Source organism: Pleurodeles waltl, chromosome 7 (genome assembly GCF_031143425.1).
Source record: "Pleurodeles waltl isolate 20211129_DDA chromosome 7, aPleWal1.hap1.20221129, whole genome shotgun sequence".
Taxonomy (NCBI): domain Eukaryota; kingdom Metazoa; phylum Chordata; class Amphibia; order Caudata; family Salamandridae; genus Pleurodeles; species Pleurodeles waltl.
Genome location: NC_090446.1, coordinates 412,324,878 through 412,352,061, shown reverse-complemented (window position 1 = coordinate 412,352,061; position 27,184 = coordinate 412,324,878). Strand labels below are relative to the sequence as shown.

General features: G+C 50.8%; 1 protein-coding gene across 4 annotated transcripts in view; it reads left to right on the top strand.

The window, feature by feature from the left end:
- RALGAPB (Ral GTPase activating protein non-catalytic subunit beta) overlaps positions 1–27,184 on the top strand; it is a 1,713,320-nt gene that overhangs the window by 996,534 nt on the left and 689,602 nt on the right. For all 4 annotated transcript variants that reach the window (XM_069243900.1, XM_069243898.1, XM_069243901.1 and 1 more), the window contains one exon: positions 26,047–26,201. In XM_069243900.1, coding sequence (XP_069100001.1) covers positions 26,047–26,201 — 155 coding nt within the window. The remainder of the gene's footprint in view (positions 1–26,046; positions 26,202–27,184) is intronic.

The following is a 27,184-nucleotide window of genomic DNA, read 5'->3' as shown; positions in this document are numbered from 1 at the left end:
AACTTCCCGGGCGGTAGACCCATTTCTTCCGCTTGTGTAGCAAATGGGGTTAACCCACCCTCAGTGTATAAATCTTCCAGTGTGTATAGCCCTGCGGCGTGCCAAGGCTCCAACTCCATCAAAGTCTGTGTTGCATGGCATGCGGTGTGCCCAGGAGAGCCAAGGCAGGTGCGTATGGAGTAACTGCTTTAGCGATGTGCATGCTCCTGCAGTAACAGCAATGTGCCACCTTTACTAGAATCGAGTCTGGTGTCTAAGGACGCGTGCTGGAACAGGTGCGATATCGGTGTAAACTGCCAAGATGGAGTCAACATTGCCACATCCAATAACGAGTCCATAAAGCCACCTGGTTGCCCATTGCAACTGGGAGGCCAAGTAGTATTGTTCCATGTCTGGTACCGCCAGGCCACCCTTTTCCACTGGCGAGTACATTTTAGTCAGTTCCACTCTAAGCTGGCTTTTATTCCAAATGAACTCTCTAATCCTGGACTCCAGTTCCATAAAGAACCTAGTTGGGATCCATAGAGGTAAGTTAGAGAAGTAATAAAGCATCTTGGGGAGGACAACCGTCTTCTGGAGTGCGACACGCCCCATCACGGATAGCGGCAGCGTTTGCCAGAAAGTCATTGGGGCACAGATAGATGTTAGTGGCTTTTTAAGGTTTCTTTCGTGTATATCCTCCATTGTATGATAGCTGTTAGCTAGCAGGTATCAAATTGTCCTGGTTTGCCAGGAAATTAAGACCCCTGATAGAACTAGGCTGGGGTCTGGCCAATCAGGGTTAAAAGGAAAGAGACAGGACTTAGTCCAATTGACCCATAGCCCCGACAATTTGGCAAAACGCTGCAGTGTACCTGTGACCTCAGCAGGGATATTAGAGATGTCTTTAAAATACAGAAGAAGATTGTCCGCGTAGAGGGACACAACATTTTCGCCACTCCCCACCAGCATACTCCAAACCTCCCCCTAAGCGGCGCAGCTCCGCTGCCAGAGGTTCTATCGCCAGGGAGAAAAACAATGGTGAGAGGGGGCAGCCCTGTATTGTCCCCCTCCTCACCTCTGTCGGCCCAGAGATAGCTGCACCCATCTTGACCCTGAACTGTGGATTTATGTATAACAGTTTCACTAGTCTTAGAAAGCCCGGGCCAAAACACAGCTGGCACAGTATTGCAAATAAGAAGGACCATTCCAAGGAGTCGAAGGCCTTCTCCAAATCTAACACCAGGCATCCTTCTCCAGGATTGCTGCACAGAATATTTCATAACCCAGTAAAGACGTCTGATTTCATGGAAGTGCTGTGCGCCGGCACAGAACCATTCTGGTCAGGGTGAATCAGGTGAGGCCCCAGAGGTGATAGCTGTATTTCCAGCCCCTTAGCAAGGATTTTGTAGTGTGTGTTAAGCATCCCCAGGGGCCTATATGATCCCCGTTCGGTTGGGTTCTTACTGGGCTTAGGAAGGGATATCAACAATGCTTCGTGCTGGGATGCTGTCAGTGATGCCGCCAACAGCGTCTCTTCGTATAGTCGTAACAGGAGGCGCGCAATGGTAGCAGAGTACGATTTGTAGAACTTCGATGGGAGACCATAGGGGCCTGGGGTTTTGCCGGTTGCCAGTGCACACACACTGTCTTGTATTTCTGCTGAGGTTAATGTTTCGTCTAGCTCCTCCCGCTGCTCCTCTGTGAGGTGGGGCAGTGGAAGCGAGGAGAGGAACTCCTCAACCGTCTGGGGGCTCTCCTGCATTCTTGAGTGGTATAAAGCTGAATAGTAATGTCAGTTCTTCATGTATTTCCCCCTGAGTGTAAAGCATGTCACCGGTCCCCGACCGCAACTCCATGATGGGAGTGCGCTCCTGGTCCTGATGGACCAGCCAGGCTAATAATCGGCCTGATTTGTCAGCTGCTACGTGTGTACCTGACGAATGAGATGCATAATTAAGACAATGCAGCCTCTCTACCAAGGATAGGTGCTCAGCCCTTTTGTTAGCTAAGGCACATGCATCTAGGGGGCTTTGGATAGCGTTTTTTTCATGCTTCATCAATTCCTTCTCTACTCAGGTCAAGTCACGTGTTATGGACTTAAGCATGCTTCATTGTGTGCTCAGGCTGTGGCCACGTATGTAAGATTTAAATGCATCCCGCTCAATAAGCCCAGATGAAGCCATTCCTGTATTTTGATCAAAGTATTCAGCTATGGCTGCGCTAAGAGAGGACCTTAAGGGGGCATCCTCCAACATCTCTGTGCGCAACCGCGAGGTGGGGACAGCAGGCATGGATGTGTCCAATCCCATCTGTAGGAACTGGGGATTGTGGTCAGAGTGAGTTTGTCCAGGGTATTCTGTCTGCAGTACAGTCGGGCATAGGTTATGTGAGAAAAGAATTCACTCAAGTCACAGGTGTAGTTGGTGCGAATAAAACGAGTAGACCCTGTCCCCGGCATGCAATGGTGCCATGAGTCTAGTAGTTGCCATCGCAGAATCCAGTCCCTCAGTGCGCATGCCGCCACCATTGTAGGTGTGGTGGTCAGTGGCGGGTAGAAGCGGTCAAGGTCTGGGTCTAGCACGTTGTCAAAGTCCCCTCCCCCAAGCCGTGGAAGGCCACTCCAGCGGGAGAGAACTCCAGATAGATCATGGAGGAAGGAGGCCTGTTCCATGTTTGGCGCACATACTGACCCCAGCAATAACACATGACCATCTAAACGCCCCGCACAAACATATATCGCCCCCCAGCATCCACCTCCCAATCCTCCGCCACAAATGGGGTACCTGGTCTAACCCTAGTGAGAGCCCCTCTGGCGTATGTGGAGTGTTAAGTCGCAAACAGTTGTCCACGTCAGCGGCATTGTAGCCTTGTGTATTCTGCCTGCATGATGTGTGTCTCTTGCAAAAGTGCTATGTGGACCTTGTGCCTCCTAAGTTATGAGTATATGGGAGTACCTGTGTTCTGGTGTGTGCATACCTCTCACATTCCAAGTGAGGACATTACTTGGGTTCATAGATGGGTGACTATAAGAAAACCTTTAAGTTCACCTGCCTCTGGGGTGGTGGCGAGTAGTACCGAGTAGGTTGGTAAGTCATCAGGAGAAGGAGTGCAGCAGTAGCATGGACTCCAGTCATGAACTAACAAGTGTGGCGTCCAACACATAACGGCCACTAAAACATAACAAAAGAATACCATCTGAGCAGAGGGACAACAGGTGTCTGCCCAAACCATCTAACTCTCCTGTCAGCGTGATTAATGTAATAGAGGAAGATACCCGCTAACTAATGGGTAAGCGGGGGGGGTGATCCTGAGCATTATATTCCGCAGCAACTTCCCTGTTGTGCCGTACATGTAGACGGAGACCAGGCACACAGCGCGGCCCGCAGCCACCCCACTGTTCATTCCATTCCGTCCAATAAAACAACTTTCAGTGGTAACTGCAACGCTTGCCAGAACAACAAGTACATTACATCAGAACGGGTTTGTATCATGACGTCCGCCATCTGAGGTGTCTCACTCTGTAGGGTCATAGAACCACTGTCTGATAGATTTCCACCAAAAGAAATATCTTCAGCACCAGAGTCGTTAAGTTCTTTGTCTTTATCTGAAGTGATCGTTGGTTCCTGGATAACTGCAGCAGTCTGCAGTACGTGACGCTGCTCCTGGATGATCTGCTCCAAGTCCTGTGCACGGCCTGCCCTCACAGGGGAATTTTCACAACGTTTCGGCATTTGGGGGGCGCTGAGTTCCATTGTTCCTTCTTCTTTGGCGGCAGTTCCTGCTGGTTGACCAAACCAGACGATTCCAGCCACTCCCACCTGGCTTCTGGAGTGTCAAAAAAGCGCTTCTTTGTGCTCGCAGGTTACGTTTCACAGACAAGAAGGAGCCCCTTCGCTTTTGTACAGCAATAGTGTAATCTGGGAACATCAGCACGTTAGCGTTGTCAACCTGCAGAGCGAGCTCACTACTCACAGAATAGCGTCTCTATCAACAAAGTGCAGTACCCAAAACTAGAATGGTCTAGGGTCTGCGCCCGGCGATCAGGGCTTTGTCGCAGGTCAGGGCTTCGTCGGAACACTGTGGGGTCACTCAATTGAATTGAAAATAATTGTGTGAGTGCCTCTGCAGGGACCAGTCACAAACCCATTTCTCCACATAGGAAACATCATTGTCTCCTCCGTTCCTTCTGGGAGGCCAGCCACACAAATGTTTCTCCTAGCACGTCCCTCTGCATTTTCCGCCCTAGGCTCCAGCATTTGCACTCTAGAGATCAAATCCCTTAACAAGGCTTCCATCCGGCTTTCTCAATTTGACTTGTCAATTTTACTCTCCAGTGAAGCTTGCGTTTGAGCAAGTGTTGTGCCAATACGCTCCACCGCTGCCAGAACCGCATCCAGCTTGTGGCCATTGGAGGCTTCCCATAACGGGTCCTTCGAGGCATTCCCCATCACCCATTGAAGGCAACCCATGTCAGTGGTGGCGGGGTCCTGGCTTTCTCCCGCAATAAAACCAGGCACGTGAGCAGGTGGCTTGACAGGGATGATTTTCTCATTTCTTTGGCACCACATCCTCTCAGTGGTCCATCCGTCATCCCGTGGCCTCTGCACGGGTGCTTTTGAGCTCCTGTTTGTCCCCCTGCCGCAGCAACCCACAGTCGGGAGCGCCTGTCACACAGCTCGGTTGGCTGGGGAGCATGGAGCCCGCTTGCATGGGTCAGGCGACCCTCAGAGTGTGCAGCAGCATGTGCATCCCCTCCTTCTAGCAGTTTCCAGCACACGTGAGGTGTCTTGCTCCACAGCCGGTTACACCTACCTCCGAGGCACCTTGTGTGTCCACCCCAAAGTCTCACTCACTTCACCGTCAGCCCCCGTCCTCACTCTCGGAGGAACGTCTGTTCAGGAGGGGAAGGCCAGGTAGACATCCGCCTCCCATCGGGGAGGCTCAACATGGAAGGCCAACAGTTTTCTGTCTCCAGGCCTGCAGGTGCCCCGCGGCACTAAGCCCACGCGCACACGAACTGTAAGGGGGCAGGGTGCAGTAGCGCTGCAGTCTTACTCATCTGGCCGGCCTCCCCGGCTGTTCCCCTCAGGAGTAGTCCAGAGCCCCCAATGGATCAGACACCACTTGCCTGTCTGGAACCCAACGTGACTCGGCCATCACCCAGGCCTGCTATTTGTCACCATAGCGAAGGGCCCTAAGGGTGTGTCACCCCGGTGCCACACATGCACGGGCCGAGGGACCCCAGTCCCCGTTAGGCCTCAGTGCCCAAAACCCCCTGCTCTGTGCCCATCTACCCCCCCCCCCTCTCCGTTCCTCACCCCAGAGCGCCGCTCACCATCTCCAGCCCTCAGGCGGATGGCTGCCAATCACACCATCACAGCGGGGTTCAGTTAGGCTCAGTTGGGTCTTTGCACCTCCACCGTGTGGCACAGGTCGGCTCACACAAAGTCCCTCCTTATGGTTGCTGCCGCGTGGACCCATGCGCCGCCGTTCCCCTCGTGTCTTCCCACGTTGCAGCCACAAGTTGCTCCGGCCGCACCCGGCAGTGCAGTTGTGCCGCCGAGGTTCTGCTACGGCCGCCTCTACGCCCGCTGTGCCAAGTTCTCAGTTTGCTGTCAAATTACTGCCGGATTAGCGGGGCTTCGCTCTGGAGCCATTTCAGAATATAACAGACATCTTGGCCGGTCAAGCCACACACCCTCTTTTTAGCATGGTTACCCCCACTTTTTGCCTACTGTCAGTGTGTTTTGACTGTTTTTACTGGGTTCCTGCTAACCAGGACCCCATTGATTGTGCTCTCTCCCTCTAACTTCAATTGCTAGGACTTTGCACACACCACAGTTGGCATACTGGTGCCCCATGTAAGTCCCTAGCCCTCAGCATTTTTTCCTGCAAAGCACTGTCTCCTGCCTGCTGCGCCAGCGACGTGGGACTCCTCTTTAGGTGTGGTGAATGGTCCTCACTGTGATTCCTGTTCCTGCTGCCAGTGGGTTTCCTGTGGGGGCTGCCTCCTCTTCTTGTGGCTCTCCCAGCTGCTGAGGGTCACCCCTCCTTGGGTCTTTCCCCTATGCCTTGCTTGTCCTCTTCAGCCTTGCAACTCGTCGTCTTCTCCTTTTGCATTTGCCAAGGCTTGTTGGTGGTTCTCCAGCACAACTAACCAACTGCAACCCGACAAACAACGTGGAACACCATCTGCATCACTTCTTTATCTCCAGTGCTGCACAGCTGGTCTTCTTCGTCCCCAGTCGACCTGGTCCTTCATCCATAGAAGGGTAAGTAGTGGTGTAAGGAAATGCCTCCTTGACATGGTTACCCCCTGACTTTTTGCCTTTTGTTGATGCCAGTTATGATTGAAAGTGTGCTGGGACCCCGCTAACTAGGCCCCAGCACCAATGCTCTTTCCCTAAACTGTACCTTTGTTCCCACAATTGGCACAGCCCTGGCACCCAGATAAGTCCCTTGTAATGGTCCCCCTGGTACCAAGGGCTCTGATGACAGGGAAGGTCTCTAAGGACTGCAGCATGTCTTATGCCACCTTAGAGACCCCTCACTCAGCACATGCACATTGCCTCACAGCTTGTGTGTGCTGGTGGGGAGAAAATGACTAAGTCGACATGGCACTCCCCTCAGAGTGCCATGCCCACCTCACACTGCCTGTGGCATAGGTAAATCACCCCTCAATCAGGCCTTACAACCCTAAGGCAGGGTGCACTATACCACAGGTGAGGGCATTTGTGCATGAGCGCTATGTCCCTAAGGTGTCTAAGCAAAACCTTATGGTATGTGTATTTCATCGTCTAGGAGTTTGTCAAACAGAAACTCCACAGTTCCATAACGGCTACACTAAAAATCTGGAAAGTTTGGTATCAAACTTCTCAGCACAATAAATGCACACTGATGCCAGTGTGGAATTTATTGTAAAGTACACCCAGAGGGCATCTTAGAGATGCCCCCTGAATACCAGTCCGACTTCTAGTGCTAGGCTGACCAGTTTCTGCCAGCCTGCCACAAACCAGACAAGTTTCTGGCCACATGGGGGAGAGTGCCTTTGTCACTCTGTGGCCAGGAACAAAGCCTGTACTGGGTGGAGGTGCTTCTCACCTCCCCCTGCAGGAACTGTAACACCTGGCGGTGAGCATCAAAGGCTCACCTCCTTTGTTACAGCACCCCAGGGCATCCCAGCTAGTGGAGATGCCTGCCCCTCCGGCCACTGCCCCCACTTTTGGCGGCAAGGCAGGAGGAGATGATGAGAAAAAGGAGTCACCCACCAGTCAGGACTGCCCCTAAGGTGCCCTGAGGTGAGGTGACCTCCTGCCTTTAGAAATCCTCCATCTTGAGATTGGAGGAGTCCTCCAATAAGATTAGGGATGTGCCCCCCTACCCTCTCAGGGCTACTGCCCTCCTGACTTAAACACACCCCTAAATCTAGTATTTAGGGGCAACCCAGGAAATCAGATTCCGGGAACCTACATCAAGAAGGACTGCTGACCTGAAAGCCCTGCGGAGACGACAACTGCTTTGGCCCCAGCCCTACCGGCTTGTCTCCAGATTCAAAGAACCTGCACAGCGATGCATCCGACAGGGACCATCGACCTCTGAAGCCTCAGAGGACTGCCCTGAACCCAAAGGACCAAGAAACACCAGTGAACAGCGGCACTGTTAAAAAACAGCAACAACTTTGCAACTTTTAAGAACTCTCTTCCCGCCGGAAGCGTGAGACTTCACACTCTGCACCCAATGCCCCCGGCTCGAGATCCAGAGAACCAACACTGGAGGGTGCACTCCCAGGCGACTGCAACCTGGTGAGTAACCTGAGACGACCCCCCTGGACCCCCACAAAGGCTCCCCCTGAGCGCGACTGCCTGAACCAAGGAAACCAACGCATGGACCAAGCACTTCACCCGCAGCACCCAGGACCAGAAGGAACCGAACTCCAGTGCAGGAGTGACCCTCTGCCTAGCCCGGTTGGTGGCTGGCCCGAGAAGACCCCCGGTGCCCTGCCTGCACCGCTAGAGTGTCCCCCGGGTCCCTCCATTGATTCCTATTCAAAACCCAACGCCTACTTTGCACACTGCACCCGGCCGCCCCTGAGGGTGTGTTTTGTGTGCCTACTTGTGTCCGTGTCCCCCCCCCCCCCCCCCCCCCAATTCTCTACAAAAAAATCCTTGTCTGCCCCCAGAGGACGCAGGTACTTACCTGCTGGCAGACTGGAACCGGAGCACCCCTGTTCTCCATAGGCACCTATGTGTTTTGGGCCCTCCTTTGACCTCAGCACCTGACCGGTCCTGTGTTGCTGGTGTGGTGGTTTTGGGGTTGCCTTGAACCCCCAACAGTGGGCTGCCTATGCCTAGGAGCTTGAACTTGTAAGTGCCTTACTTACCTGATAAACTAACTAATACTTACCTCCCCCAGGAACTGTTGATTTTTGCAGTGTCCACTTTTAAAATAGCTTATTGCCATTTTAACTAAAACTTTGAATTGGAGCAGTAAAATACAAAGTTCCTTACTTACCTGCATGGAGTACCTTGCATTTTATGTATTTACTTTAAATCTTGAATCTTGTGGTTCTAAAATAAATTAAGAAAATATATTTTTCTATATAAAAACTATCGGCCTGGAGGTGAGTCTTTGAGTGTGTGTTCCTCATTTATTGCCTGTGTGTGTACAACAAATGCTTAACACTACCCTATGATAAGCCTACTGCTTGGCCACACTACCACCAAATAGAGCATTCGAATTATCTTCCCTCTAAGGGGAACCCTTGGACTCTGTGCACACTATCTCTTACTTTGAATTACTATGTACAGAGCCAACTTCCTACAAGTGGCTCCTTCTGCGACCGGGCACTCCATCATGAACTGGGCTTTGTCCCCTTCCCTTGCAGGTCCTCTTCTGCCAGAATCCACCTCTAGTTTCTTCCAGTATTGTTTGTGACTTGCACAATCCTTTTCCTAAGTCCTCCTTTTGAGTTTGGGGTTGCTGGGGATCACTATTGTACTCACCTCTTGTGGTTCCTAGTTCCTCCAGCTCCCCTCTCACGATTCCACATCCTTGTGTGGGGGACTGTATCTCGCAATCCACTTTCTTAGTATATTTTTTGCCCCTCACTATTTTCTATTACCTTTGCCTATGTTTATTGCTTTTTATGCTCTTTGCTGATTGCTTTGTATATAATAGTATGTTTACTTACCTCCAGTTGCAAGACTGCCTATTAGTATTCTAGTATTTCTGTTACCCTAATAAAGTACCGTTATGTTTGTAACACTATGATTCTTTCATGTGTGGTAGTGCTGTGTGACTATAGTGGTATTGCATAATCTTTGCATGTCTCCTAGATAAGTCTTTGCTGGTAATCCACACCTACCTCTAGAGAGCCCTGGCTTCCTAGGCACTGTCTACACCTCCCTAATAGGGGATAACTGGACCTGGTATAAGGTGATAACACCATAGGTGTTCACCACCCACCAGGCCAGTTTCCTACACCCGGGGATCACAAAGATGCTGCAGGCTGGGTCCAGGGGGTGTAGGAAGGTAGCCTCTTTCTAGCCTTGTTACCCTCACTTTTGGCCTGTTTGTGAGTATATGTCAGGGTGTTTTTTCTGTCTCACTGGGATCCTGCTAGCCAGGGCCCAGTGCTCATAGTGAAAACCCTATGTTGTCAGTGTGTTCGATATGTGTCACTGGGATCCTGCTAGCCAGGACCCCAGTGCTCATAGGTTTGTGGCCTATATGTGTTCCCTGTGTGGTGCCTAACTGTATCACTGAGGATCTGCTAACCAGGACCTCAGTGTTTATGCTCTCTCTGCTTTTAAAATTGTCACTGCAGGCTAGTGACTAATTTTACCAATTCTTATTGGCACACTGGAACACCTTTATAATTCCCTAGTATATGGTACCTAGGTACCCAGGGTATTGGGGTTCCAGGAGATCCCTAAGGGCTGCAGCATTTCTTTTGCCACCCATAGGGAGACAATTCTTACAAAGGACTGCCACTGCAGCCTGAGTGAAATAACGTCCACGTTATTTCACAGCCATTTTACACTGCTCATAAGTAAATTATAAGTCACCTATATGTCTAACCCTCACTTAGTGAAGGTTAGGTGCCAAGTTACTTAGTGTGTGGGCATCCTGGCACTAGCCGAGGTTCCCCCACATTGTTCAGGGCAAATTCCCCGGACTTTGTGAGTGCGGGGACACCATTACACATGTGCACTATACATAGGTCACTACCTATGTCTAGCGTCACAATGGTAACTCTGAACATGGCCATGTAACAGGTCTAAGATAATGGAATTGTCACCCCAATACCATTCTGGTATTGGGGGGACAATTCCATGATCCCCCGGGTCTCTAGCACAGACCCGGGTACTGCCAGACTAACGTTCCCAGGTCTCCACTGCAGCTACTGCTGCTGCCAACCCCTCAGACAGGTTTCTGCCCCCCTTGGGCCTGGGCAGCCTGGTCCCAGGAAGGCAGAACAAAGGATTTCCTTTGAGAGAGGGTGTTACACCCTCCCCCTTTGGAAAAAAGTGTGAAGGGCTGGGGAGGAGTCGCCTCCCCCAGCCTCTGGAAATGCTTTGATGGGCACAGATGGTGCCCATCTCTGCATAAGCCAGTCTATACCGGTTCAGGAATCCCCCAGCCCTGCTCTGGCGCGAAACTGGACAAAGGAAAGGGGAGTGACCACTCCCCTGACCAGCACCTCCCAGAGGAGGTGCCCAGAGCTCCTCCAGTGTGTCCCAGACCTCTGCCATCTTGGATTCAGAGGTGTTGGGGCACAATGGACAGCTCTGAGTGGCCATTGCCAGCAGGTGACGTCAGAGACCCCTCCTGATAGGTGCTTACCTCTCTTAGTAGCCACGCCTCCTTTCTCAGTAGCCAAACCTCCTTGTTGGGCTATTTGGGGTCTCTCCTCTGGGCTATTCCTCAGATAACGAATGCAAGAGCTCACCAGAGTTCCTCAGCACTTCCCTCTTCGACTTCTGCCAAGGATCCACCGCTGACTGCTCCACGACGCCTGCAAAACCGCAACAAAGTAGCAAGATGACTACCAGCTAGTTGTAGCGCCTCATCCTGCCGGCTTTCTCGACTGTTTCCTGGTTGTGCATGCTCTTAGGGCTGTCTGCCTTTACCCTGCACTGGAAGCTAAGAAGAAATCTCCTGTGGGTCGACGGAATCTTCCCCCTGCCAACGCAGGCACCAAACTTCTGCATCACCGGTCCTCTGGGTCGCCTCTCATCCTGACGAGTGTGGTTCCTAGAACACAGGAGCTGGGTCCAAGTGTCTCCCACAGTCCAGTGGCCCTTCTGTCCAAATTTGATGGAGATAAGTCCTTGCCTCCCCACGCCAGACAGCAAACCTGTGTACTGCGTGATTTGCAGCTGCTCCAGTTTCTGTGCACTTTTCCATGACTTCCTTTGTGCACAGCCTAGCCTCGGTCTCCAGCACTCCGTCCTTTATTGACCAACTCGCTGAGTTGGACTCCGACGTCGTGGGACCCACCTTTGTGACTCTGAGTCGACCGCTGTCCTCAGATCTTCTAAGTGCCTGTTACGGTACTTCTGCGGGTGCTGCCCGCTTCTGTGGGGGCTCTGAGTTGCTGAGCGCCCTTTCGGTCTCCTCCTCCAAAGGGCGACATCCTGGTCCTTCCTGGTCCCCAGCAGCACCCACAATCCTCCACTGCAACTCTTGCAGCTAGCAAGGCTTGTTTGCGGTATTTCTGCGTGGAAACACTCCTGCATCCTCTAGCACGCCGTGGGACATCTTCTGACCAAAGGAGAAGTTCCTGGCACCTTCCGTTGTTGCAGAATCTGCGGCTTCTTCCATCCGGAGGCAGCCTTTTGCACCTTCATCCGGGGTTTAGTGGGCTCCTGACAACCCTGGACACTTGCGTGACTCTTGGACTTGGTCCCCTTCTTTTACAGGTCCTCAGGTCCAGGAATCCATCTTCAGTGCTTTGGTAGCAGTTGTGGTTCTTGCAGAATCCCCTATCACGACTATACTGTCTTTCTGGGGTAGTAGGGTAACTTTACTCCTACTTTTCAGGGTCTTGGGGTGGGGTATTTTGGACACCCTTACCGTTTTCTCATTGTCCCAGTGACCCTCTACAACCTCCCATAGGCCTGGGGTCCATTAGTGATTCGCATTCCACTTTTGGAGTATATGGCTTGTGTTGCCCCTAGGCCTATGTCTACCTATTGCATCCTATTGTGATTCTGCATTGTTTGCACTACTTTTCTTACTGTTACTTACCTGTTTTGGGTTTGTGTACATATAATTTGTTTATATTACTTACCTCCTAAGTGAGGGTATCCTCTGAGATACTTTTGGCATATTGTCACTACAATAAAGTACCTTTATTTTTAGTAACTCTGAGTATTGTGTTTTCTTATGATATTGTGCTATATGATATAAGTGGTATAGTAGGAGCTTTGCATGTCTCCTAGTTCAGCCTAAGCTTTGCCATAGCTACCTCTAACAGCCTAATCTGCTAGAAACACCTCTATTCTACTAATAAGGGATAACTGGACCTGGTACAAGGTGTAAGTACCACAAGGTACCCACTATAAGCCAGACCAGCCTCCTACGGGGGTCATTCCAGGAAACCACAGGCTGGACAAGGAGAATGACCTCCTGCTGAATGTTACTGGGTCGATGGTCAGATTCCTTAAAGCCAGGGGGCTGCAGTTGCAGGGGTACCTTTTGGCATCAGGAGTCTTCATCCGGTTCTCTCATGGTCAGATGTGTCCTTTGGATTTAGGGTCCAGGTGTCATTGTGTTGGCCACGAGGTATCAATCCAGGTTGGACACAAGGTCGTAGTCGCCTGGGACCTGCTCTGGACCTGTGAGTCACCTGTACTTGGGCCATGGGCGTTTGGTGCAGAGTGGGCAAGACTCGCAGAACCCGGGGTAGTTCTTGAGTCCTTTTGAAGGGTTTGTTCTGGACAGGGCCGCTGTCCTCTGGACTTCTTGGTCCTCTTTGGGCAGGCAGTCCTCTGGGGATTTGGAGAGTTCGCTGGTCCTGCTGGATGTGTCACCTTTTGCCAGCAGCGTCCTTGAAGCTGCAGACAGGTCGGTAGGGCTAGGGCCAAGTCATTTGTCGTCTGTAGTCTTCACTCTTGGGGGTTGGCTTAGCAGTCCTTCTTTCTTTTTGCCTTGAGGGCGCCAGGTATCCCATGAGCTAGGTTCAGAGGTTCCCCTAAATACTACATTTAGGCGTGTTATAGGGGGTCAGAGGGTAGGAGCCAATGCCTACTGTCCCTGAGGGTGGCTTTGCCCTTCCTGTGCTCACTCCTTTTTGGGATGGGGGCACATTCTTAACCCTATTGGTCCCATTTTTCCAATCCAAGATTGAGGATTCTGCAGGAAGGGGGATTACTTCAGCTCTGGACACCTTAGGGGTGGTCCTAGCTGGAGTTGTAACTCCTTCCTGTCTTTCCTAATTTTCCTGCCGGGCTTGCCGCCAAAAGTGGGTCTTCGTCCAGGGGGTGGTCATCTCCACTAGCTGGAGTGCCCTGAGGCACTGCAACAGGTGGCCTGAGCCTTTGGGGCTCACAGCCAAGCATTACAGTTCCTGGAGGGGTGCAGGTGTAAAACACCTCCACAGAGCAGGCTTCTGACTCCAGGGGGCATAAAGGCCCTCACTCCATGGGGTCAGAAACATGTTTTTTAGTGGCAGGTTGGCACAGACTGGTCAGCCTTAGACTAAAGGGTTGATTAAAGTACCAGGGGCATCTCTAAGATGCCCTCTGGGAGCATTGTACAATAGATCCAACACTTGCATCAGTGTTGATTTATTGTGCTGAGAGGTTTGCACAGGGGGTCATTCCAGGAAACCACAGGCTGGACAAGGAGAATGACCTCCTGCTGAATGTTACTGGGTCGATGGTCATCTCTAAGATGCCCTCTGGGAGCATTGTACAATAGATCCAACACTTGCATCAGTGTTGATTTATTGTGCTGAGAGGTTTGATGCAAACTTCCCAGTCTTCATGGAGTGTGGAGTTCGTAATGACAAATTCCGAGCCCTATACTTAACATGGCCACACTGCGCTTACAATGTTTAAGAATGGACTTAGACACTGTAAGGGAATATTGCTCATGCAGCTATGCCCTCACCTGTGGTATAGTCCACACTGCCTTAGGGCTGGAAGGCCTGCTTTAGGGATGACTTACATATGCCACAGGCAGTGGTTGTGGGCATGGCGCCCTGAAGGAGGTGCCATGTAGACTTCACCTTCTTCTCCCCACCAGTACACACAATCTGCAATGGTCGTGTGCATGTGCTTGATGCAGTCCTTAGGGATGACCCTTCCTAGTTACAGATCCCTTTGTACTACTGGTACCTTTTACAAGGGAGTTATCTGTGTGCCAGGGGTGTGCCAATTGTGGAAACAATGGTACCGTTTTAGGCAAAGAACACTGATGCTGAGGCCTGCTTAGCAGGATTCCAGCACTGTCAAGTCAGCATCAATATCAGGCAAAAGGTGAGGGGGGGTAACCATGCCCAAAGAGGCACTTCCTTACAGCAAAGTACTGTGCTGCAGCCGCAGGTAATGATTTGTATTGTCTCCACCCTGGATTACTGTTTTATCATGTTTTTTTCTGTCTCTCTATACTGACATGTACTGATATCTTTTAACTTTTCAATAAAGAAGTGTGAAACAAAAAAAAAGGAGCAACCATTTGATCTGTGAAGGGACATTTTCTTCCTCCCTTCCTTCAGAGGTCCTACCCAGCTCAAAGGAATGGAGCAATACACAAATCTGCCCAATGGGGGGCGGGTTTTGCTCACTTTCTCATGTCTTCACTAGGTAGGCCTGGGCTTCCCAAAATTAAAGCCAGCGTTCTTCATTTAATGTACCAATGCAGGCACACTTACTTATTGTACATTAACAGTACGCTTACTGTCCAGTACTGTTACCTCCATGCTTTTTGCCACTATAGTCTCTCATGCAGTTAGTAGATACTTTCAGTACTGCAGTTTTTCTGAATTGCATACCAGGGTGTGCTATTTACAAACACACTGCTAGCACACACTCACCATGTGCTCACTGCACAATATTTCACCCTTCATTTATTGTACTTTCTATAAGCACACGTACATCCAGCTCATGCTTCATTGCGCTTGCACTCCACAGCAGCTCCCCATGTAATATGCCTGCAAACCTTGAGATGGTCGTATATGAAGGCGTACACGCATGATCCATGTTCGCCTATGACAAAATATAAGCATTAACAATCCAGTTAACAGTAGTTGGATACTCAAGGCAGGGGGTACACGTCTTCAGTTATTCTAAGTACTTTTCCGATGCAAGAGTAACATGAAGGGAAGTGTGGGCTTTGCCATGGGTTTAAAAGGCAAAGTTGAACTAGCAGTTGAAAACTGCTCTTTCAGTCCGCAGTGGCAGGCTTGGAGCTATGTTGTACTTTGTCACACTCAGGGTGACGCAATCAGTGCTGCAGCCCTGGCTGGACACTGTCAGTAATAGAACCTGAGTACCATTGGTACCATATGTTAAGGACTTATAAGTAAGTTAACTTTTGTAAATTGGTGGTAGCCATTTCAAAATACAATTTGTAAAGGGTTAGATAACTGATACTGAGGTTTAGTTATCAGGCTTCCCTGCACTCTAAAAACAAGCAGCATTAGTCCATTTCTTTGTGAGTGATAATGCAGAAAGAGGCATTTTTAGTTGATTATTCATTTAAATGGTGGTAGACCTTATGTGATCCTCTCACAGTTGCACTATTGATTGATTATGGATGCTGATTATGAATGTATTTTTGCTGTCTCCAATAATTCTTAAATCTCAAATGATTCTTAATAAACCTTTATGATTTTGTCTTTGATACATATAAACCTTTGCTGGACACAATTCATTCTAAGGGCCTCTGTCTTTTGGGACTCGCACAGCCCCAATCCTGCGCAACAACCCTTTGAGCTTTTTTGTTTGAAAATTTGACAACATCAAGACATTTCAATGTTTTTCCACTTCTAGCACCCCCTGCTCTTTCTTGATACAGTTTGATGTGATTCCCTCACAGTCCTCGGCCACAGTCTTCCCATTGCTCTGGTGCCGTCTGCACTTGACGCCTTTCGGGGCAGTGATCCTTTGTCTGTCGCAGTTATTGACTAACAGTACTGCTGACAACAGGCACCTAGATTAAAAGGACATGTTGCCAGATGGCAATGGTTGCAGGCACCAGAGATTGGGAGTGACAGCAGGCAGTAGGACCCTATGGACCCCAGGTGATGCAGAATAGCATAGCTGCAGGAATCATTAAATCAGGGTCTTAGGACTTGAGCAGACCATGTGGATGCTACAGCTGCCATCTCAGTTATGTGTGCTTCGATGTGCAGTGCCTAGAAGCCTGTGTGCAGCCCAAAGGTTTGTGGTGTTTAATCCAATCTCGCTCTCTATCCTGTGAGAGATATCTTTACATTTCTTTATTGAAAAGGCACAGTCATCAAGAGATTACATGCCTTTAAACATTTTTAGTTTTGGTATACTTGCACCTGAGCTAGTCGGGCTAACCATTTGTGTTACAAAAAAATATTTTAGTGTTTAAAAAGAGGCATAGGATTTATATTGACACTGCATTTTCCATTTATCAGATGGAATTATCCATTATCTTGTGCCAAACACTGCAGCCATGTTGGAAAGGAGGTGAAAGTAACATGCTTCAGTATGGATCCCCAGTTAGTGTGTTTGTTTGTGTGTGCCCACATGGGGTTATTGCAGACTTTGGCTTTCCTGACATCTGTATGTAAAGTAGATTGTGCTACTGCTTCATATCCTAATCTCCATGTAAATTGGAGCTAGAACTGTTGTTGTACATGTTGTGCTTGTGAGCGAAAGGTGCCCTGCTGGTGTTGTAGTATGACTTGCTCTAGGCAAGACTGCTGGTTTAAGGATGACAGTACTTATGTTTGTGGACGACTATGCCAATCCAACAACAAGTCACAACTATTGTCCCAACCCTCCTGGCTCACAAGCAGCACCGCACCAAAAACCCAAACAGTAGAATATGATTTGTAGCAGCCAGGATTCAAGAGTGTGACGTCTCAGGGAGTGTTGTGGTTAAACTAAAATTACCCCTTCTCACACGATCAACATGTCTCATTCAAACACAGGCAATGAAGGAGATATGCAGTGGAGTTTTAATAGGTTTTATTAACAGTACTGCAATCTAAGATAAGTTGCATGGGCTGCAATGATCAGGATAACGAATAATGCTAGAAACAGAATTGTGAACACAAGAATCATTAATACAAACTCCTCCACCATCTTGCAATAACATAAAATGATATGAGATATGAAATATGTCCAAATACCCTAGAATGATGAACCTGATCTGTAACCTAAAGCGAGCTAGGTGTATCTGATAGAGACTTCTTGTTGCAGATTCCTTACCTTTGAATTTCCCCAGGCATCAGACTGGATCCGGAGATTTTCTCTTTGAGCAGTACCTCTGCGCACAATCAGGTGGCATTGGTCGACTCCGCTGCGTGTTTGGCGTTGTGCTCGCTGTGATGACGTCGCAGTCCTATATAGACGCCACCCCGGTGTGCTGACGTCAGTTCTTTTCTTTCCGCGCCAGCCTACATGCAGATCCGGAGAAGAGCTACCTCAGTCATTTTTTTACTACGTCAACATTATTGTTGTATTTTTGACGAGTTCCTGGATGCGTCAAAGGATGTCCCGCAAGACCATATTCAAGCTCGGCGACTCCTGACACCGAACTATGTCGATGACGGATCCGCACCGCGTATGGTGTCTGGAGCGCGATCGCAACGCAGAGTCGGCCCATGAACCCAAAGCCTTTGAGGGAAGCTCATGGCGGCCTGACACTCGACTCCGTGGCACTCGCGGTCCCGTTTGAGAAGAAAGTCTTGAGACCAGCCATGGAGTCACCAGCACTCTTCGTTCTTTAAGTCATCAGGACATTCAGGTCACAAAAAGAAGAAGTTGAAGAAAGACAAGCGTTCTTCGATTTCACCCCATCGATTGGATGATATGACTCGGGAAGAGCATCAACGTTCTAGGCCTCCATCAGCGGGCCTTCTTCTGGGTCGGCTCCACGCTTTCCTGACTTCCCGGGAGCCGGAGCCACCCCCTCCCAACTCAAAGAATTTTAAGAGGCCATGCGCCTCATTTTTGGGCGTTCCGACCCACCTTCAGAGCCTTCGGGCACAGGTGAGTTGGTTGGGATCCCTTCGGTTTCAAAGCCGCCGGCTTCTTCCTCTGCTTCAGAGGGCCCCTCCGGATCCAGTCGCTGATCCGGCCCGATGCCGGTCGTGCCACGGCGACCTTCCCCGGTGTTGGGTCAGACGTTGACGCTCCCGACATCGGTTGGGCACACAATCAACGTCGATCCCATTCTCATACCCGACGACCCCGAGCCGGAACGATGTCTGTCGACGCCTATTCCATTCTCTATGGGCTCTCCTAGGCCCAGGGTTGATCCGGACTCTTATTCTTGTGGGTATGGATATGGGGAGAGTATGGAGGGGTCGCTTGACCCTTTAGAATATCAGCTTCACCCCAAAATGGACTGGGTGCAGCATTTGGGTGATGCCAGTGGTCTAGACACCTCCCCTAACACTGGTATGCTGTCTCGTCCTAGTGTGGTTACGGAGGAGGGTGCTTCTTACTCTATGGTGGTGAGAAGGGCGGCTGAGGTCCTGGACCTCGAGCTTCCGTCTGTGGAGGTTAGGCCTAACATCCTAACGTGCTTCAGCCTGGGTCTTCCTCTTCCGAGCTCCTTTTACCCTTTAATGAAGCACTGACAGGCATCCTTTTGGGTACCTGGTCCAGAGCAAGCACAGGGGCTCCTGTGAATAGGATGATTGCCCGTCGCCATCAGCCTGCGCCGTCAGACCTGAAATTCCTGACCCAACACCCCACGCCTCAGAGCCTTGTCATCCAGGCTTCTTTAGCTTCTTCTGCATCTGGTGCATTCCCTGCCGCACCCCAGATAGGGAATCAAAAAGACTGGTTAATTTGGGGAAAACGTTTTCTTCCAACAGTCTAGCGCTGCGGTCCGTGAACACCGCATGCCTTTTGGGTCGCTATTCCCATACTCTCTGGGATACGATCGCGCAAATGCTGCCTGCAGTTCCGGAGGAGGCCCGGACTGTCCTGTCCCAAGCCATAACAGATGGGAGGGATGCAGCTAAGTTCATGATTCGTTGTGGGCTGGATAAGACCTACTCTCTAGGCAGATCGGTTGCATCAACAGTGGCATTGACACGCCACGCCTGGCTGAGAAAGTTTGGCTTTTTGGGGGATGTCCAGCAATGCTTGATAGACATGCCCTTTGATGTCACACATCTCTTCGGAGACGAGGCAGACTCAGCGTTCGAGCGATTTAAGGATTCTCTAGCCATGGCCCAGTCCCTTGGCCTCGCGCCCGCACCTAGACCACAACAGTCTGCCTTTCACCCCTTTCGTGGCTACGGAAGGGGCACCTAACGGCGTCCTTTTCCCCTCGGCCACAGACCCGCGCATCCTGTACAGCCTCTGCACGGACGCGGGATCCCACGTTCCTGGGGATCAGGGAGGCAGCAGGTTGCCCTGTCCACCCCGGCCCCCCTCCTCAGCCTCCAAGCCTTTCTAGTCCGCAGGTACATCAGGAGCCAGTACGTGGCAGGATGTGTAAGGAAATGCCTCCTTGGCATGGTTACCCCCTAATTGTTCGGCTTTGCTGATGCTAAGTTATGATTTGAGAGTGTGCTGGGACCCTGCTAACCAGGCCCCAGCACCAGTTTTCTTGCCCTAAACTGTACCTTTGTCTCCACAATTGGCACAACCCTGGCACCCAGGTAAGTCCCTTGTAACTGGTACCCCTGGTATTAAGGGCCCTGATGCCAGGGAAGGTCTCTAAGGGCTGCAGCATGTCTTATGCCACCCTAGGGACCCCTCACTCAGCACATGCACAGTGCCTTACAGCTTGTGTGTGCTGGTGGGGAGAAAATGGCTAAGTTACATGGCACTCCCCTCAGGGTGCCATGCCAACCTCACACTGCCTGTGGCATAGGTAAGTCACCCCTCTAGCAGGCCTTACAGCCCTAGGGCAGGGTGCACTATACCACAGGTGAGGCCATATGTGGATGAGCAATATGCCCCTACAGTGTCTAAGCAAAACCTTGGACATTGTAAGTGCAGGGTAGCCATAAGAGTATATGGTCTGGGAGTTTGTCAAACACGAACTCCACAGTTCCATAATGGCTACACTGAAAACTGGGAAGTTTGGTATCAAACTTCTCAGAACAATAAATGCACACTGATGCCAGGGTGCAATTTATTGTCAAATACACCCAGATGGCATCTTATAGATGCCCCCTGAAAGCATACCTGACTTCTAGTGTAGGCTGACCAGTTCCTGCCACACACCAGACATGTTGCTGGCCACATGGGGAGAGTGCCTTTGTCACTCTGTGGCTAGTAACAAAGCCTGTACTGGGTAGAGGTGCTTCTCACCTCCCCCTGCAGGAACTGTAACACAAAGGCTCACCCCTTTTGTAACAGCGCCGCAGGGCATCCAAGCTAGTGGAGATGCCTGCCCCTCCGACCTCTGACCCCACTTTTGGCGGCAAGCCTGGAGGAGATAATGAGAAAAACAAGAAGGAGTCACCCACCAGTCAGGACAGCCCCTAAGGTGTCCTGAGCTGAGGTGACCCCTGCCTTTAGAAATCCTCCCTCTTAGTTTTGGAGGATTCCCCCAATAGGATTAGGAATGTGCCCCCCTCCCCTCAGAGAGGAGGCACAAAGAGGGTTTAGCCACCCTCCAGGACAGTAGCCATTGGCTACTGCCCTCCTGACCTACATACACCCCTAAATTCAGTATTTAGGGGCACCCCAGAACCCAGGAAATCAGATTCCTACAACCTGAACTACAAAGAAGGACTGCTGACCTACAAGCCTGCAAAGACGACGGACGACGACAACTGCTTTGGCCCCAGCCCTACCGGCCTGTTTCCAGAGTTGAAAACCTGCAACCAGCGACGCATCCAACAGGGGCCAACGACCTCTGAAGCCTCATAGGACTTGCCTGACCCCCAGTACCAAGAAACTCCTGTGAGCAGCGGTTCTGCTCAAAAACAGCTACATCTTTGCAACAAAGAAGTAACTTCCAAATAACTCACTCTTCCCGCCGGAAGCGTGAGACTTCACACTCTGCACCCGACACCCCCGGCTCGAGATCCAGAGAAACAACTCTACAGGGAGGACTCTCCAGCAACTGCAACCCCGTGAGTAGCCCGAGACGACCCCCCTGTGCCCCCACAGCGACGCCTGCAGAGAGAATCCAGATGCTCCCCCTGACCTGTAACAAAGGGACCCGACGCCCGGACCAAGCACTGCACCTGCAGCCCCCAGAACCTGAAGGAACAGAACCTCAGTGCAGGAGTGACCCCCAGGTGACATTCTGCCTAGCCCAGGTTGGTGGCTGTCCCGAGAAGGCCTTCCTGTGACTGCCTGCAGCACTAGAGTGACCCCCGGGTCCCTCCATTGAATCCTATCTAAAACCCAACGCCTGCTTTGCACACTGTACCAGGCCGCCCCTGTGCCGCTGAGGGTCTGTTTTATGTGCCTACTTGTGTCCCCCCCAGTGCTCTACAAAACCCCTCTGGTCTGCCCCCGAGGACGCTGCTACTTACCTGCTGGCAGACTGGAACCAGAGCACCCCTGTTCTCATTAGGCGCCTATGTGTTTTGGGCACCTCTTTGACCTCTGCATCTGACCGGTCCTGAGCTGCTGGTGTGGTAACTTTGGGGTTGCCTTGAACCCCCAACGGTGGGATGCCTATGCCCTGGAACTGAGACTTGTAAGTGTCTTACTTAACTCACAATCTAACATTTACTTACCTCCCCCAGGAACTGTTGATTTTTGCACTGTGTCCACTTTGAAAATAGCTTATTGCCATTTTTACAAAGACTGTATATGATATTGCTTTTATTCAAAGTTCCCAACTTAACTGAGTTGAGTACCATGCATTTTATGTATTTACTTCAAATCTTGAACCTGTGGTTCTTAAAATAAACTAAGAAAAGATATGTTTCTATATAAAAACCTATTGGCCTGGAGTAAGTCTTTGAGTGTGTGTTCCTCATTTATTGCCTGTGTGTACAACAAATGCTTAACATTACTCTCTGATAAGCCTACTGCTCGACCACACTACCACAAAATAGAGCATTAGAATTATCTAATTTTGCCACTATCTTACCTCTAAGGGGAGCCATTGGACTCTGTGCACACTATTTCTTACTTTGAAATAGTATATATAGACCAACTTCCTACAGTGTCCAATCAATCAATGCATTTATAGAGCGCGCTACTCACCCGAGAGGGTCTTAAGGGGATGGTGGGTGGGTTACTGCTGCTCGAAAAGCCATGTCTTGAGGCGCTTCCTGAAGGCGATATGTTCCTGGGTAGTTCTTAGGTGTGCGGGGAGGGAGTTCCATGCTTTGGCTGCCAGGTAGGTGAAGGATTTTCCTCCTGCGGTGGGTCTGCGGATACGTGGGACGGTGGCGTGGGCGAGGCTGGCTGAGCGAAGCTGACGGGTGGGCGTGTAGAACGAGAGGCGGCTGTTGAGGTATTCGGGCCCATGTTGTGGAGAGCTTTGTGTGTGTGTGGGTGAGGAGCCTGAAGGTGATCCCTTTTGTTGACGGGGAGCCAGTGCAGGTGTTTCAGGTGGGCGGATATGTGGCTGTGGCGGGGGATGTTGAGGATGAGGCGTGCGGAGGCGTTCTGTATGCGTTGAAGATGTTTCTGTAGCTTTGCGGTGGTCCCTGTGTATAGGGTGTTTCCGTAGTCCAGACGGCTTGTGACGAGGGCATGGGTAACTGTCTTTCTGGTTTCGGCGGGGATCCATCGGAAGATTTTTCGGAGCATGCGTAGGGTGTTGAAGCATGATGACGAGACGGCGTTGACTTGCTTGGTCATAGTGAGGAGGTCCAGGATGAATCCGAGGTTGCGTGCGTGGTCTGAGGGGGTTGGTGCGGTGCCCAGATCCATGGGCCACCAGGAGTCGTCCCAGGCGGAAGGGGATTGTCCGAGGATGAGGACCTCCGTCTTGTCTGAGTTCAGCTTTAGGCGGCTGAGCTTCATCCATTCCGCGACCTCTTTCATTCCTTCCTGTAGGTTGATTTTGGCGTGGTTGGGTCTTTGGTGAGGGAGAGTATCAGCTGGGTGTCGTCGGCTTATGAGATGATGTTGATGTTGTGTTTGCGTGCAATGTCGGCGAGGGGGCTCATGTAGATATTGAAGAGGGTTGGGCTGAGCGAGGAACCTTGGGGTAAGCCGCAGATGATCTCCGTGGGTTCTGAGCGGAAGGGTGGGATGTAGACTCTTTGGGTTCTGTCGGAGAGGAACGAGATGATCCAGTCAAGGGCCTGTCCTAGGATTCCAGTGGAGCGGAGACGGGTTATTAGGGTGCGATGGCACATGGTGTCGAAGGCAGCCGAGAGGTCCAGGAGGATGAGGGTGGTTGTTTCTCCGTTGTCCATCAGAGCTCTGATGTCTTCGGTGACTGCGATGAGGGCGGTTTCTGTGCTGTGGTTGGCCCGAAATCCTGATTGGGAAGGTTTCGAGTGAGTTGTTAGCTTCAAGAAAATTGGTCAGCTGCTTGTTGACTGTTTTCTCGATGACCTTGGCCGGGAAGGGGAGAAGAGAGATGGGGCGGAAGTTCTTCAGGTCATTGGGGTCAGCCGTGGGTTTTTTCAGGAGGGCGTTGACTTCTGCGTGTTTCCAGCTCTCGGGGAAGGTGGCAGATGAGAACGAGCTGTTGATGATGCTCCGGAGATAGGGGGCGATGATGGAGTCGGCTTTGTTGAAGATGTGATGGGGGCACGGGTCCGAGGGGGAGCCGAAGTGGATGGTGTTCATGGTGATTCTGGTCTCCTCAGAGCTGATGAGGGGCCAGGCGTTAAGTGTAGTGGTGGGGGCCGTTGGTTCGGTGGTGGGCGGCAGGGTCTGGGGTCCGAAGCTGTCGTGTAGGTCTGCGATCTTTCGGTGGAAGAACGTAGCGAGGGAGTTGCAGAGTTCTTGTGAGGGCGTGATGATGTTGGAGCTGACGCTGGGGTTGGAGAGCTCTTTGACGATGTTGAAGAGTTCTTTGCTGTTGTGGGTGTTGTTGTCTACTCGCTCTTTGAATTATGTCCTTTTGGTGGAGCGGATCAGCTGGTGGTGTTCACGGGTGGCGATCTTGAGGGCTGACATGTTTTCTGTGGTGCGTTCTCTGCGCTAGGTTTTTTCGATGGTACGGCAGGATTTCTTGGATTCTTTGAGGGCGTCCGTGAACCACGGGGGTTTCCTGATGCTGGTCCCGCTTGGGTGGCTTTTAAGTGGTGCGAGGTTTTCGGCACAGTTGGTGATCCACTGTGTGAGGCTGAGGGCTGCGTTGTTGGCGTCAGTGGTGATGGCTGGTGGGTTTTGGTTCAGTGTTGAGAGGAGCTGCTCTGGAGATTTTGCTTCAGTGTCTGCGGGGGATTTGTTGTGTGCGATGGTGGTGCGTCTCCCATTTGAAGGTGAAGTGGACGCATCTGTGGTCGGTCCAGTGTAGTTTAGAGGAGTGGCTGAAGGATATGTGGTTGCTGGCGGAGAAGATGGTGTCGAGCGTGTGGCCAGCGGTGTGGGTGGGGGTGTTCACCAGTTGCTTGAGTCCGAGGTTGTCGAGCAGGGTGGCGGTGTTGTCGTTGTTTTTCTCCAGGTGGAAGTTCAGGTCCCCGAGGAGGATGTAGTCTGGTGAGGCTAGGGCGTGCGGGCTGATGAAATCTGTGATGGTTTCGCTGAATTGGGCGCGTGGGCCCGGGGGTCTGTAGACGAGAGTTCCTCTAAGGGTGGTTCTGGGGTCGGTGTGGATCTGGAAGTGTACGTGTTCGGCGGCGAGGGGGGTGTCTTCGGTGGTGGTCGTGATGTTGATGGAGTTCTTGTAGATGATGGCGATTCCTCCACCGGTTTGGTTGATGCGGTCCTTCCGGGCGATCTTGTAGCCGTCGGGGATGGCTATGGCGATGTCAGAAGCCGAGGAGGCGTTCATCCAGGTTTCTGTGATGAAGGCGACGTCTGGTGCTGTTGTGTCCAGGAGGTCCCATAGTTCGATGGCGTGCTTGTGGACGGAGTGTGTGTTGAGGAGGATGCACTTGAGGTGGTTGTTGGTGCGAGGGCCGGTGGGAGGTCTGCAGGCTCGGTGGAATGTGTACTTGCAGGCTTGACAGGTGAAGGGTCCATGAGTACGTTTAGGGCTGGCTTGGTAGCAGGTGGCTGTTCGTCCGGGGTTGAAGGCGTTGAGGGAGGCGGCGTTGTATCTTAGTCGGGTGTTTTGAGCGCGGTGGGGGCCAGGGGTTCTGGCGCTGGGCGCGGACGGGCTTGCCTTTGGTGCGCCCACACAGCGGTCGCCATAAGAGGGAAGGGGGGAGGAGGGGTCAGCTGGGAGGCAGGAGCGGGGGTGGGGCCGCACGGGTGGCAGCGACGGAAAAAGCGGGAAAGCGCACAGCAAGAGAAAAAGAAACAGTGGAAAGCAAAGAGCAAAAGTGAAATGGCAGGAAACAGTGGAAAGCAAAGAGCAAAAGAGAAATGGCAAGAAAAAGTGGAAAGCAAAGAGCAAAAGAGAAATGGCAGGAAACAGTGGAAAGCAAAGAGCAAAAGAGAAAAGGCAAGAAACAGTATAAGGTCAAGAGAAGAACCTGAAATACCTGAACACCCTAGCAAGGTGTGGCAGGGGCCTGGGCAGGCGGAGCTGCAGCGGCGGGGAAGCAACCTACCCGAGGGTCAAGGGTCGCTCATCTACACCTAGTGTTTGCAAATTTATTTTTTAACCTTGACTTGCCTCTTACTTTCAAAGGCCATGTGCTTCTTAGAAAGTAGTCATACCTGTAAAAATGAAAATGAAACCTCTTTTTTATACATTGACCTTTCTCTAATGATCAGCATTTAGATACTTTGCAATGTGCACCTTTTGATTGTATTACTACAATCATTTGTTGTATCATGTTAAAAATCTCAGTATATGAGTCTGTCCTATGTTAAATGTTTTGCATTTGCATTTGTTTTCCTTTAGGACTGTCTGAAAGAGGTGTTGGAGATTGTGGAGCTGGGTATCTCTGGGAGCAAATCCAAAAATAGTGATAATCAAGAAATCCGAAACAAAATAGATAAAGAACCAAATCCAGCCTCTATGAGGGTAAAGGATGCTGCTGAAGCTGCTTTGACTTGGTATGGTTAACACATTGATTCTGTTGATTCTTCCTGACTTCTGGGGTCAAACTGTAATGCAAACAGATTGTTCTGGTATTTTCGTGTAATTGTAATAAAATGGCAGAAAAGCATAGACTTTCACAGCGTTACCTAATATTGGTTTTAATTAGTAGCGGTGTGTAATTGCTTGAAATTTTGTCGACCTCTGGTGAACTTCATCATTTTTACAAATTCGAAAACAATTGTTCTGAAGCAAAGGCTTTCCTGGACGTATCTTGCAGTTATTCCTTGTAGGGAAATGCCTCCCTTGGCATGGTTACCCCCTAACTTTTTGCCTTTTGTTGATGCCAGTTATGATTGAAAGTGTGCTGGGACCCTGCTAACCAGGCCCCAGCACCAGTTTTCTTTCCCTAAACTGTACCTTTGTCTCCACAATTGGCACCGCCCTGGCACACAGATAAGTCCTTTGTAACTGGTACCAAGGGCCCCCGTGGCCAGGAGAGGTCTCTAAGGGCTGCAGCATGTATTATGCCACCCTGGGGACCAGTCACTCAGCACACGCACACTGCCTCACAGCTTGTGTGTGCTGGTGGGGAGAAAATGACACTCCCATCAGCGCCATGCCCTTAACCCACTGCTTGTGGCATAGGTAAGTCACCCCTCTAGCAGGCCTTAAAGCCCTAAGGCAGGATGCACTATACCACAGGTGAGGGCATAGTTGCAGGACCACTATGCCCCTACAGTGTCTAAGCCAAACCTTAGACCTTAGACATTATAAGCGCAGGGTAGCCATAAAGAGTATATGGTCTGGGAGTCTGTCAAATATGAACTCCACAGTTCCAGAATGGCTACACTGCAATCTGGAAAGTTTTGTATCAAACATCTCAGCACAATAAATGCACAATGATGCCAGTGTGGGTTTTATTGCAAAATGCACACAGAGGGCATCTTAGCGATACCCCCTACGTGCCAGTCCGACTTCTAATGTTATGCCGAGCAGT